Source organism: Cololabis saira, chromosome 4 (assembly GCF_033807715.1).
Source record: "Cololabis saira isolate AMF1-May2022 chromosome 4, fColSai1.1, whole genome shotgun sequence".
Classification (NCBI taxonomy): Eukaryota; Metazoa; Chordata; class Actinopteri; order Beloniformes; family Belonidae; genus Cololabis; species Cololabis saira.
This window is the reverse complement of record NC_084590.1, coordinates 38435161-38448122: the sequence shown is the minus strand read 5'-3', so window position 1 is coordinate 38448122 and position 12962 is coordinate 38435161. Positions and strand designations below refer to the sequence as shown.

Here is a 12962-nt window from a genome sequence, read left to right as displayed (position 1 = left end):
GCAAAAAGACCCTCCTTTCGTCGGAAAAATAAAGAAGAAAGAAGAAAGAAAGAAAGAAAAATTCTGTAAGTACTGTAAGTGCTCGGGCCCTAATGATATATTATACAGTGTCATTATTCATTTAGCAGAAAATAAGCCAAAATGCCAAAGCAGCATTTAAAAAAATACTGAATTAATAGTTTTCGTGCCAGGCAGATGCTGCTCTTCATTAAAAACTGTTATTATGTGTATGAAAGCAGAGGATGTGACAGTTTGATGGTCCAGAGCATTCAGCTGTGAGTTAACACAATACCAAGAAGGAAAAAAATCAGCAATAATCTTAGATAACCATCAATTATGTTATCCATTGACCCAGGAATGGCTACAAGGCCTTTTGGAGTCAACAATTTGGAGTCCATAAGTCTACTGTGAGAAGGCGTGTCCACAAAGAAAAGTGGAAAAATAGATAAGATTGGCAGTAATTTTCCCAGAGGAGAATGTTTCAGATATGGCAATGTTCAGATATTGAGATGCTCGGAGAAGCTGCACCCTAAAGTTATATCTCAGACGCCACAGATCTAGGTGAGAGATGTTAAAGGAGCTGTATGTAAGAGCAATAATAAAACGAATCAGAAAATGACCCCGATATGTCAACAGACATTTAAAAATCATGTTCATTTCAAATACTTATGTCACTGACAACAGCACTCAAGCCAGGATATTCCAGTTTAAAAAGAGGAGTTGCAGCCCTCAACTAATGTTTACGTTGTCATTTTTTGTTTTGGCCTGAAGCTCCACCCTCCACCTATCTCCCAATCACCAAGTCAGTATTGTTTCTGAAGCTCCACCCTCCACCTATCTCCCAATCACCAAGTCAGTAATGTTTCTGAAGCTCCACCCTCCACCTCTCTCCCAATCACCAAGTCAGTATTGTTTCTGAAGCTCCACCCTCCACCTATCTCCCAATCACCAAGTCAGTATTGTTTCTGAAGCTCCACCCTCCACCTATCTCCCAATCACCAAGTCAGTATTGTTTCTGAAGCTCCACCCTCCACCTATCTCCCAATCACCAAGTCAGTATTGTTTCTGAAGCTCCACCCTCCACGTATCTCCCAATCACCAAGTCAGTATTGTTTCTGAAGCTCCACCCTCCACCTATCTCCCAATCACCAAGTCAGTATTGTTTCTGAAGCTCCACCCTCCACCTATCTCCCAATCACCAAGTCAGTATTGTTTCTGAAGCTCCACCCTCCACCTATCTCCCAATCACCAAGTCAGTATTGTTTCTGAAGCTCCACCCTCCACCTATCTCTCAATCACCAAGTCAGTATTGTTTCTGAAGCTCCACCCTCCACCTATCTCCCAATCACCAAGTCAGTATTGTTTCTGAAGCTCCACCCTCCACCTATCTCCCAATCACCAAGTCAGTATTGTTTCTGAAGCTCCACCCTCCACCCATCTCCCAATCACCAAGTCAGTATTTTTTCGGCATCCGGGTTGCCAGCTCGGCTCTAATTATCGCAGCCATGGCAGCCTACGTTCCTGCTGCATTCTGCAGCCTACCTGGCAACCTCTGGTTGGGGGGAGGAGGGGGAGGGTACACGCCGCTCAACAATATTTTGAAAGTGACTGCAGTACCAGTTTTGGCCATTTCTTACAGACGGCTCCTTTAAAGCGCATAACAATGAAATGTATTCATGTATAAAAAGATGACACAAGTTTGGCTTGTGTGAGAGGGTTTCCAGGAGAAAGTGTCCTCTCCCTCAACCAATTATCTTATAGTTAAATGTGACCACCTGTCCCAACAGCCAAAACCTGCCTGATGCAATGATGGGACAATGATCCCAAGCACATCTTCAAATCTATAACAGAATGGCCAAAAAGAAACCAGGTACTGGGAAGGCCCGGTTGGAGTCCTTTAGGAAGTTGTGTACAAACAAATGCCTGAAAACCTCAATGACGAGAAGTGAGGTCAGATTTCTCCACAACCATGTGAGAGACTGATAACATCACACAGAAAATGCTTATTTCAAATTAATGCTGGCTGAGATGGTTTTATGAGCTACTGAATCATGGGACGGTCTCAGCTTCACACGCACTGCGTTTGTACTTTGGTTTGGATTTAGCTAAACAGATAATAGCACAATGCAGTGCTGTATCTCATGAGCTGTTTTAAGGTTGAAGTTACCTATTTTAAGACCCAATAAAGACCAGATGATTTTATTCTTTTTTTTTATGTCCTAATACCTTAGAGCTTCGATTTAAAAGGGACTGCTTAACTATGAGGAACGATAACTTTTACATTCTGTATCAGTGGCCAGCTTTACACGTCAGTGGGTTTCCTCATCCAGTGACAATGACAGTGTTTCACAAAGAAAATGAGTGAATAGCATCTAAACACTCACACTGACATATTTGACAAATCAAGGAGGCTCATTACAACATCTGATTTTAATGATGCTCGAGTATAATAATGAACATTTGAAATGAATATAATTATTCCTCATTCATCAGCAATCCAACAAAAATGACCAAACGTGAGTTATTTTCAGATGGCTGGTAATTATAAACCGATGAGAGCTTCCTCACCTGTCAAAGGAGTGAAACTGCAGCGGCAGCATGGCCTGGGCCTTGGCAGCCGGGTCCGGATAAGAGCACGGCTCCAGCCGGGCTTCTGCGGCCTCCACAGGAGCTGCAACCAGACTCTTCAGAATCTCCTTGACGTTGATGCCCTTGTTGGATTGATTAACGCTGATGCTGGAGGAAGACGGCTTGAGCATCGCCCCACTGAAGGGCCTCTTTTCCCGGCTCTTCGTCACTTCAGAAGACAGCGTGGACATGAGCTCGCCCACGGCACCAGGTCCCAGTCTATGATCCGGATCAGTTCCATTAAGGATGGTGGCTACTTGCTCATCTCCGATCCCGGAGTCTATGTGGGGAAGAGGCCTCCCCTTGTGGAGGTCTTCTGACAGCACAGCTTGATCCTTACTGTTTTGAAATGCCGCTGATGTTTCTGTACAATACACACAAGTGAGAGTGTCAGGCAGATACATATCACATCATACATATAAAACACAAGTCAAATATTTGGGCACACAGCATTGTATAGATAAATGCCATCTCAGTGTCAGTGTAATATTTGCCTAAATAATTGATTTCCAATACCAGCGAATAAAACTGAATTCTAAAGCTAGCTTTACATTCCTAACCAGAGTAAATATAACATGTGTAGAGAGAACTGCATGCCAAGGCAGCTCCTTAGATCTCTATCCAGAAGCTCTGATTCTCCACTGAGATTAGCTCGCTATTATTTTCCCACTATATTAATAAAATATGAGGCTTTTTCTTCAGCTTCTTCCTGCCTTAAGCCATATATATTGAACTACTTTGTAGGAGAACCCATTTAAAATAAGATATACTGCCCTATTAATTCGGGACATAATAAACTGTGCACAGCAGGTTTTTTTTAATGGATGAAAATGTGAAATATGTAGCTTTTTCTCTGCAGTCCAACCGGGGAATGTGTAGGTATCGGCTCATAGTGCGTTCTGACAATCCCAGAGGGCAGCAGAAGTACCTTTTGCTAGTCAGATTCTGGTTCATCCTGACCCAGTGGCAACGGAGATGCAAGGGCAGCCATATTAATATTCATCACATGGCCCCTAACGAGGTCAGCGCGGCCTGATTTAGCCGGCAAGTCGTCTGGCTTCCTGGTCCATCAGACAATCGTCTGCCACATGCCGTCTGGAAAATTCCCCTATTTTCTGGTAAAATTTATGAAGGCGGCAGTGTGCCTCTCCTCTCACAGCAACCTCTATGATCCCATTCTCCTCTGGTGGATTGCTTGCCTAATGGGCACTGACAGATGGGGCTGAAAATAGCAAAGGCTGGCTTCGCTGCCCCAAAAAACCAAACAGTGGTCGGACAGCATGCCGCTGCTTTCTAATCTCTCAACATCCCAATACTCATCTTCTTTCTTCATTCTCTGCACGGTCTCAGTTATTTAAATTACAGTTAGCTATTCCCTTTGGCCCCCTCTCCTCTTATCCTATTTTCTTTTATGCACTTTACCTTTTATCTGAGAGAAGGCTGATGAAGTATGCCAACTCGTATGTCCCATGAAGGCAATTGGCAATGATGCAGACTGCGGGTCGAACCTTTGTGGGCAGCCAATGATTTCCTTTCATGTGACTAAATGTATGATTTACGACTCGAGGCACTTGCTACCTTTCATTGCAGAGCAAAAAAAAATTCACGTCTATTCAAGTCCATAGCCACCGTCTCCGGCACCGGCCTATTTGCTTCCCCATTTAATTCTGTGTGGTGCAATTAGCAGAGCTCATGAATAAATCACAGCTGAGCTACTGGTGCCAGCAGGGCATCCCCGTTGTTTTACTGAATGAGCGCTCAGCTCCCACAAGCTGAGACCGAGCTAACAGAAAAAGGACCACAGACAGTGAGCGGCGACGTACGTCAGCCACAGACGCCTCCCACTAAGAGTGGGTGAGCAACAGAAGGAAGTGAACAGACGAAGTGTTGTGAGAAAGGCAGAGCCCAGCCGCCCACACCTGTGCTGGTGAGCGAGCCGACGTCCTGACGCGCGCCGCGGCCCGCCTGGCTGCTCATCTTGGCAGGCTCACGCTGGGGCTCAAGGATGTCGCGATACTTGGAGACCATGAGGACAGAGATGAAGTAGACCACGGCCAAAGCCAAGAACTGGGCTTGTTTACTGTCATCCTGTAGGGAGGAATCGCAAAAAACGGTTAGGACCATTTCTGCTCAGACAAATGTCCACAATCCACTTCCCCCACTGTTCTCTTAGGGCCCGATTTACTAAGATCCTAAATAAAGAGTACTAAATTGCGTGTGCACTGAAAAAGTTTGCGCGTGCTGTTGTTGTGTGTTTTGCGGGTGATCAACTAAGATTGCGTGCGCAATTGATAACAGGTGCAAACTGCAGTATTCAAATGAGGTGTTGCGTGTCTTACGGTTTGCGGCGCAAACTTTGCGTCATGGAGAGTCTGGATGGAAAGCAGGATATAGTCGCAAGCGCAACATGAAATTTGACGAGTTGGAGTTAGAGATATTAGTGGAAGAGGCAAATTGTTGTGCCGTATTCAGCACCCCTGCCGTGAAAAGCACCCCCTCGTATATTCAATGATAAGTAGACCAAGAAAAAAAACAACACACTGACACTTCAATATATTTATATATACACACTCACACAAACACATACTTAGGAGTTTATATTATATATATATTTACAAATATTATGGAAGACAACACAGTAAGCAGGCTATTAATTAATGACATCAATAACCATTTACCCGATTTTAACCGAATCCATGAGCGCATTTAAACATGAATCATTAACACAAAACTGGACGCTAAACAGAACATGGACAACAGAACATGAACAGAACACGGAATGAGAATATCATTTTTGTCAGACGATGGGGTGCTTTTCACGGCAGGGGTCCTGAATACGGCACAAAACCGGGGTATGACTGCAGAACAAGTATAGGCGCACAATAAGAAACACTTTTTTCTCCATGAAAACACGTGATTTATTTATTATCACAAATAAAAAAATGAATGTGCCTCCTGTGGCAACCTTTTGCTGAATAATACTCGATTTAACATTTAAATAAAATATTTCTCCTTTTGCATGTGGAGATTAGCACCTTCCTTTGGAACGTATTAAATACAGACGCAATCACAATCCCCACAATTACTTTCAGGCTTGGTAAATCTCATTGCGCGTGGTAAATGGACCAATTTGCATCTTTCCCTCCCAGTATTTAGCGATTTCTGGTGGGTACGCCCCATATTGATTATTCATCAGGGCAAAAGTACTAAATGGATTGCGTGTGCTATTTTGCTCATTTGAGAGGCGCAGTCCTCTTTGCACGCTGTTAGTAGATCAGCTGGCACTTTGGTTTGCGGGTGCTGTCAAGTTTGCACACGTTTTTACTAGGGGTGGGCAAAAATATCGATATGGCAATATATCGCGATACTTTTCCAGCCGATTCAATAACGATATTCAAAATTTGAATATCGATTTTTTTTTTTTTTTTTTATATATATATTTTTTTTTTTATATTTTTTATCCCCGATTTTTTTCCCATTATATCACCCAGTGCTCCTACCTAAGTGACAGTCCTGGGCATTGCCACTCTCTACCAACCCTGGGAGGGCCCTGCACTGAGCTCCGGTTTTATTTCACGTTTTATTTCATTTTATAATTTATTTTTTATATAACACAATTGCCTGTCCTTAAAAAATGAAAAATAATGGACAGAGGTTTATTTATTTATGGATTTATATCTATACTGACTGATCACTGTGCCTGTCCTTGGTTTTAGTACCCATCTTTCTTGTTTTTATTATCATTTGCCACATAATTAAAGCAACCTCATACTAAATTTAATGTTAATTTCATATGATGTAAATAATATGAAAAACATATACAAATATGTTGTAACTTTAGCTTGTATAGTTATAATAAAACATTGTTTTGACTCAGTTTGTCCCATGAATTGTCACTATAATCTGATGAACGTGCAACTCGGATTTTAAGATCCATCACTATCATCTGATGTACATATATACAACTTGGATTTTAAGATGTGTAATGCATTTTTAAATTTTTCTGTGAACTATGTAGAATATAATAATCGGGATATCGCATAATCGGGATATCGCAAGGTGTATCGTATCGTGGCTCAAGTATCGTGATGCGTATCGTATCGTGAGGTCCTTCCCAATACCCACCCCTAGTTTTTACACACGCAAACCTTTAGTAAATCGGGCCCTTAGTTGCAAAAACATCAAAATTACATGAAGCGCTACTTCTAGCTTCCAAATATGCCACTTTGATCAGAGATTTCTTGCTTTCTAATATTTTCATCTAAAATGGACAGGAGTGTGTTTGATATTTCTCCTCTTGACTGGTGTTATATTGTAAACCGGCTTGTTTGCCATGAAAACCATTGCAACATTCATCCTCGGTCCAATACTTGACACAAATCCTCTGTGATAAAAACAAGCACGTATTTCAACAAACACACAAAGCGGCTCACCACGTCACGAAACACCACAGCGCGTAGCCGATTGATGTCCACGTCCTGCAGAAGGCGATCAGGGTCCTTGATTGGAGACAGGTTAGTGGGGACAGTATCCAAGGATGTCTAAAGCAGAAAGATAACACAAGCTGACGTTCTATGTTAACGCTATATTTAACTGGTTTTTGTTACTGCTTTACTGTAGGATGAAGAAAGGGAATTAACGTGGGAGAAAAAAAAGGGAATATGCCAGCACTGAGGGCTTAAAGACATATTTACCATCTTACTCTGTAAAAATGATGCCTAAAATGTGACAAGTGATTTATGTGGCACTATGTAGGTTACATTATGAGCCTGGGGCAACGCCATAGCTTACATTTTTACGTAAGGTTTCAAGAACAAGAGGTTGATGTTTGAAACGGCTGATCTGTGACGTCACATCTTACCTTGCTGAAATTCACCACATTCTGGAGGATTTCCTGAGTCCTGTTGTCGTGTCTCTGCCTGCACTCCAGACAGTTCCTTACAGCTACGCAGCACACTGGACACGAGCACACACACACACACAAGCGGGCTCTCATTCTAGAGTGAAATGCAAATTAAATGCTGATAACATGCGTGACCACTTTGAACCTAATCATTTATCTCCGACGACTATTTGTTCCAGGCTGACGGGAGGGGGAGCAGGAGTCAGACTGATTTCACACCCGAGCCAGTGATGAGAAAAAGCATGTTTGCAACAAGGACACTGAAGTCTGAAGGCTATTTTCCATCTCCCAGACTGTTACAGCAGGAGTCAACAATCAAGCAGAGGCAGGCGCGTGAACGCACAAACCCACGGGCACAAATAGACGTAGACAAAGACATGGATTTAAAGGCAAACAAAAAAAATTGCATGAATCCTTTATTTGTCAAAGAATTCCAGCAAAACAACAAACGAATTTCTCTGGAATAATTCCATTATATATATATATATATATATATATATATATATATATATATATATATATATATATATATATATATATATATATATATTCATATTCCGCCATGATTTTGCCTTTCATTCAAATATAATTCATCATCTCTCCTATGTACACAGAAAAACATGAGAAAATGAGAACCTCAGAGCCCTGTGAAACATACTAATGAGAAACACAAAAGGATACTCTTTGCAAAGGGAACCTGATTGGACTTCAAATCAGCCCCTGGACTTACTGTGAATTCTGAAATAAAGACTGTGTCATTTATCACGGCTGCAAACTGCAGCAAAAGTCTTTGACTTCCACAATTTACTGCACAGCCGGCAGAGCATTCTTAAATTAACAGGTCTGTTGATCAAACAGAGGATTTTCAGGGATTAGAGAAAGTATAAGAATGTGTGTGGTGAATACTATCATACCATTTTCCAACTTGTTTAGTGTACAAACACCAATTAATGAAGCAGTAACTCCTTCACCGCCGCTTTACACTGATGGCCGTTAACGTCTCAGGCAGGAAACGGTCTCAAGCAAGCAGATCTTACCAAGTCTGAGACACTGGCGCATCAAGCCACCCGTGGACATGTTCTTCTCAGCTTCAATCTCGCTGAAGTTAAGGGAACTTGAGAAGACCAGAACATCTACCATGACCATGAGACGGGACAGGAAAGTGATGGCCGTCTCCGACGACATGCCCTGGGTGGCCTCCATGTTCTCCAACTCCGTCTGGATCAAAACACAAATGTTAAATGTTTGACTTTTAAAAATAGTCAACACGCATGTTCAACTGTGAGTGTTGATATTAATAAATAAATAAACATCAGGGTAAAGACACTAGCACTTCAAGAGAAGAGCACCATCATCTATTATCATATTCATTCTAGATAATTATTCATTTGACTATCTAAGTCCACTGAAGATGAAACTTTGCACCCATCTCTTTTGAAGGGAGGGGTGAACCTAAACAGAATCAGACATAAAACAGCCCATAAGTGCTGTTTCAGAGGGAATTAGATATTCAGATCAATTTATTTTTGAGAAAATGTGTACAGGGGTTAAATGTGTTCAATAGGGACATATACAATAGCCACCCTTGAATAAAAACCCATGCACTTGAAATAATGCATATCAAATAAGTAGTCCTAATAATTTATTATCAGCATTAATTGCAGAAAAGTGAGGATGCATTGCACACTGATGTAAATCAATCAGTAAATCCAAATGCCATTTCCCTGTAATACGTCCTGTATCATAAACCACCACTAGATGGCAGTCTTCTCCTGCACTGGAGTCGGAGAGGCAAACTTACAGAAGGAGAGGTGGCGGCTGAGAGAAGGGGCAAAATCCCTCCACAGGCAATGATAATGTTGTCCACCATTTGGGAAATGAGGTGGATGGTGTTGTGGACGAAAATTATGTTCTCATTACTATTAACAAAATCCATGACAGATTTGGTGGAGTGGCTGCAAGGAAGAGAGGAAAAAGGAAGATTATTATACACATTCATATAATCCCGGCCATTCTCATCTCAGGGATAATAAATGATAAGACGATTCGATATGATGTTAACACAAAACTTACTACTTACTACTTACTACATACTAGGCTCAATCTTTTTTTCAACATCTCTCAAATGAATCCTTCACTCACCTCCTCCAGACATGGACGTCACTCTCCAGGGCAAACAGCAGGTCGGTGAGGAGTCTCTGGTGCATAGACGACCATTTGAACTCCGGGATGCGAAACATTGTGGTGCGAGGACCGGGGCTGAACTGGCGTCGCTGTTCCTCTGTTGTGGGTGTCCCCCTTAAGTCGAGGTCCACACGTGTGTCTCTTTCCAACTGAGACACGAGGTGACCATGCACACTCTGCTGAAAAACCGGTTAATCAGTAAAACAAAAGAGATTTATACATGGCATATAAATCACTGCCCAGTCTACTGAATTTCAAATGTTCTTCTGAGCAGCAGCATACCCATAATCAGATATAATGCCACTGTCATCATATTTGCTGTGACTGAAAAATTGCCAGTTTTAAGAGGATCTTCATATAATCTTCTCCAGTCTATGGGCAATAAATATATATTCATATGCTGAATGTGGCTTAAACACGACCGGAATGAGTGAGTGGGGATATGTGAGATGCCTGTTTAAAAAACGGCAGCAACAAATTCAACATAACCAATTATGCAACACCAGAAAAAAAAAAAAAAGGTTTTAGAAAATCCTGCCTCCCGCTGGCCCTCCATCAGTCACTCAGTTTAAGCAAAAGAGCTCTGACCTCTGAAAATGAGCACAGAGGAGAGGAAAGGCGCTATAAGCAAATCCCATGAGATTGTTATAGAAGGCTTTGTCTCTTTCTGCCCTCCTGTTGGCTCAGCTCACTACTCCGGCAGCCCAGTTTCCCGGGTCTCAGAGGGACGATGCCTGATGTGCACCAGGCCTTCCTGTCCCTATTATCAACACGGGACGGGAAGCAGATGATCTTTTGGGTTCACTAATATAGAACTACTCACCGAGGACTACATATCCTGACAGTGACCTCAGCCTTCCTCTGTCACTTCCTCTCTTCGTCTCTGATGCGGAAATTTGTTTTAATTTGAAAATCGCCTACTTTTATCTATCTTAAAAATGCCTTTGTTGCGATGGAATTGGGGAAAGTAAGACGGAGTATTAGGGCCAAACTAAGACAAAAAAAAAAAAAAAAAATGGAAATTACGAAAATAAAAAAAAGTCATAATAATATGAGAATAAAGTCGTAAAATTACCAGAATAAAGTCATAATGTTGTGAGAATAAAGTCGTAATATTAAATATATTATAAATATATAAATATAACTTCCCAAGATGCTCAATATTCCTCATTTTAACACAGGGAGAAGATGCTCTTCCTGTTAGAGTTCTCATAAATTAACACTTTATTCTCGTAATATTACGACTTTATTCTCATAAATTACCACTTTATTCTCATAAATTACCACTTTATTCTTGTAATATTACGACTTTATTCTCATAAATTACCACTTTATTCTCGTAATGTTACGACTTTATTCTCATAAATTACCACTTTATTCTCGTAATATTACGACTTTATTCTCGTAATGTTACGACTTTATTCTCGTAATATTACGACTTTATTCTCGTAATATTACGACTTTATTCTCGTAATATTATGACTTTATTCTCGTAATTTTACGACTATTCTCGTAATTTCCAATTTTCCTTTGTCTTAGTGTGGCCCTAATACTCCGTCGTAGGAAAGTGTTCCAACTTTATTACCAGTATGAAAATGAAAAATGTTACAAGATGTCTGTTGGGTACACGAGGGTTAGGTTTCACACCGACCTGCGTGGTTGCTGTTGTCCGGATTTTCTTTATCTCCTTGTCTTTTCCATCTTCTGATCTCTCAGTGTCAGAAGTGCTGCCGGTTGCATCTACTGAAACCGTGCTCTCAGAGGCCTCTGGGATTTTGGAGGAGCTCCCGGTTTCAGGTCCAGCCAGTGAGCTGATGCCTTCAAGGACTGTCTGCATTTCAAACTCATCCTTCTCCAGGATGTTGGGTAAGGTGCTGCCAGTCATGTCAGCTAGAAGGCTGAGTTGGTCGCTGGGCTTGGGGCACAGCGGCAGCTCTGGGCTGGGCAGAACCAGAGGCCCAGCTGGACCCAGGTCCGGTAGCAGCTTGTCCTCCGTGCTCCCTGCCGACTGGGCGAACAGGAAGTTGTTGCCGTGGTGACTTCCGTCCTTGTCATCATCCAGCATAATGAGAGGGGTAGCATTTTGATCATGGATGCTTTCCTTTGGCAACAGCATCCCACCGACATCGCCGCTGAGCTTTTCCACAGCAGCGCAGTAAACGTCATCCAAGAGAGAATCCACCTCCACCAGCGGCCCATTTTCAGATATTCCTAAAGTTTCAGAGGACAGATCCATATCGTCCAGCTTCACCTCTGTAGCCTCCACCTTTTCAGCCTTGATGTCCACCAGGTCGTGCACTTCAACCGCGTCCCCGTCTCCTGCACCCGCCGCTCCTTTGAAGCCGCTCTCAGAGCCCTTCCCTTCAGCTAGCAGGTTGCGGGAGTCGGCGCTCTCGTAGTCTCTCTCACTTTCAGGAGTCTGGGAGTTATCGTCCATTTCTCTGATGTCAATAGCACCCTTCAGACCAGAGGCCTGAGCAGACAGGCCACATATGGTGCTGACCAAACCTTTCTTCCCTTTCTTAATATTCTCCTCCTCCTGGCGCTGGTACTCTTCATACATCTTCGCCAAGTATTCCTTATGTGCCTCGTAAGTTACCTGTATAAAAGTAAGTGATATAAACAGCCCCGTGTTTGCAGCTTAGACTCAGAAGAGACTTGACAGAGTAGTTAAAAATACCTTGGCCAGCAGCAGAGGTCAGTATTTCTCTTTGTTGTACCGTTCAGTACTCACCTTGGAGTGGGCAATGGAGAGAGTGTCCACCCACACGCGCCATCCGCCCCATTCATACTTGATGGCGTGGTAAAGCAGAATGCGAAAAATGTTATACACCATCTCAGTGGCCTTCTGCTCTTCTGAGTTTTTTGGGTTGATGTAGCCGAGAGAAAACATCCAGTCCTGCCACACGGAGCACTGCAGGAGACACCTGCAACACGCAGATCCACACAAGTCTGATCAAACATTTAAATAACCTCTGTTATTATAAAACGATCAAGCAACTGTATCCAGTGCATTAATCTTATTGTCTGCTAAATGAATTTAGTTTGATTTAGAACTTCAAGCCTAAACATTTATAAAAGGGAGGTGAGTTTCATGTTAATCAGTGTCTCTTCATTAGCTACCTATTAGTGAGTGTTCTCATTAGGCAACTACTTCGCAAAAATAACTTACAGTACAAGTTTACTCAACTTTTGGAGTAATTGCAGCAAGCACCTGAAAATGATAAACAACATTCATGGCTTCCGG

The 12962-nt window shown here is 42.1% G+C and overlaps 1 protein-coding gene across 1 annotated transcript in view; it reads right to left on the bottom strand.

Annotated features, from left to right (window-relative positions):
* nbeab (neurobeachin b) overlaps nucleotides 1–12962 on the bottom strand; it is a 236494-nt gene that overhangs the window by 124416 nt on the left and 99116 nt on the right. The window contains 9 exon segments of the mRNA XM_061719704.1: nucleotides 2569–2992; nucleotides 4548–4716; nucleotides 7062–7169; nucleotides 7490–7584; nucleotides 8569–8749; nucleotides 9333–9486; nucleotides 9674–9891; nucleotides 11367–12314; nucleotides 12450–12642. Of these exon segments, the coding sequence (XP_061575688.1) occupies nucleotides 2569–2992; nucleotides 4548–4716; nucleotides 7062–7169; nucleotides 7490–7584; nucleotides 8569–8749; nucleotides 9333–9486; nucleotides 9674–9891; nucleotides 11367–12314; nucleotides 12450–12642 (2490 nt within the window).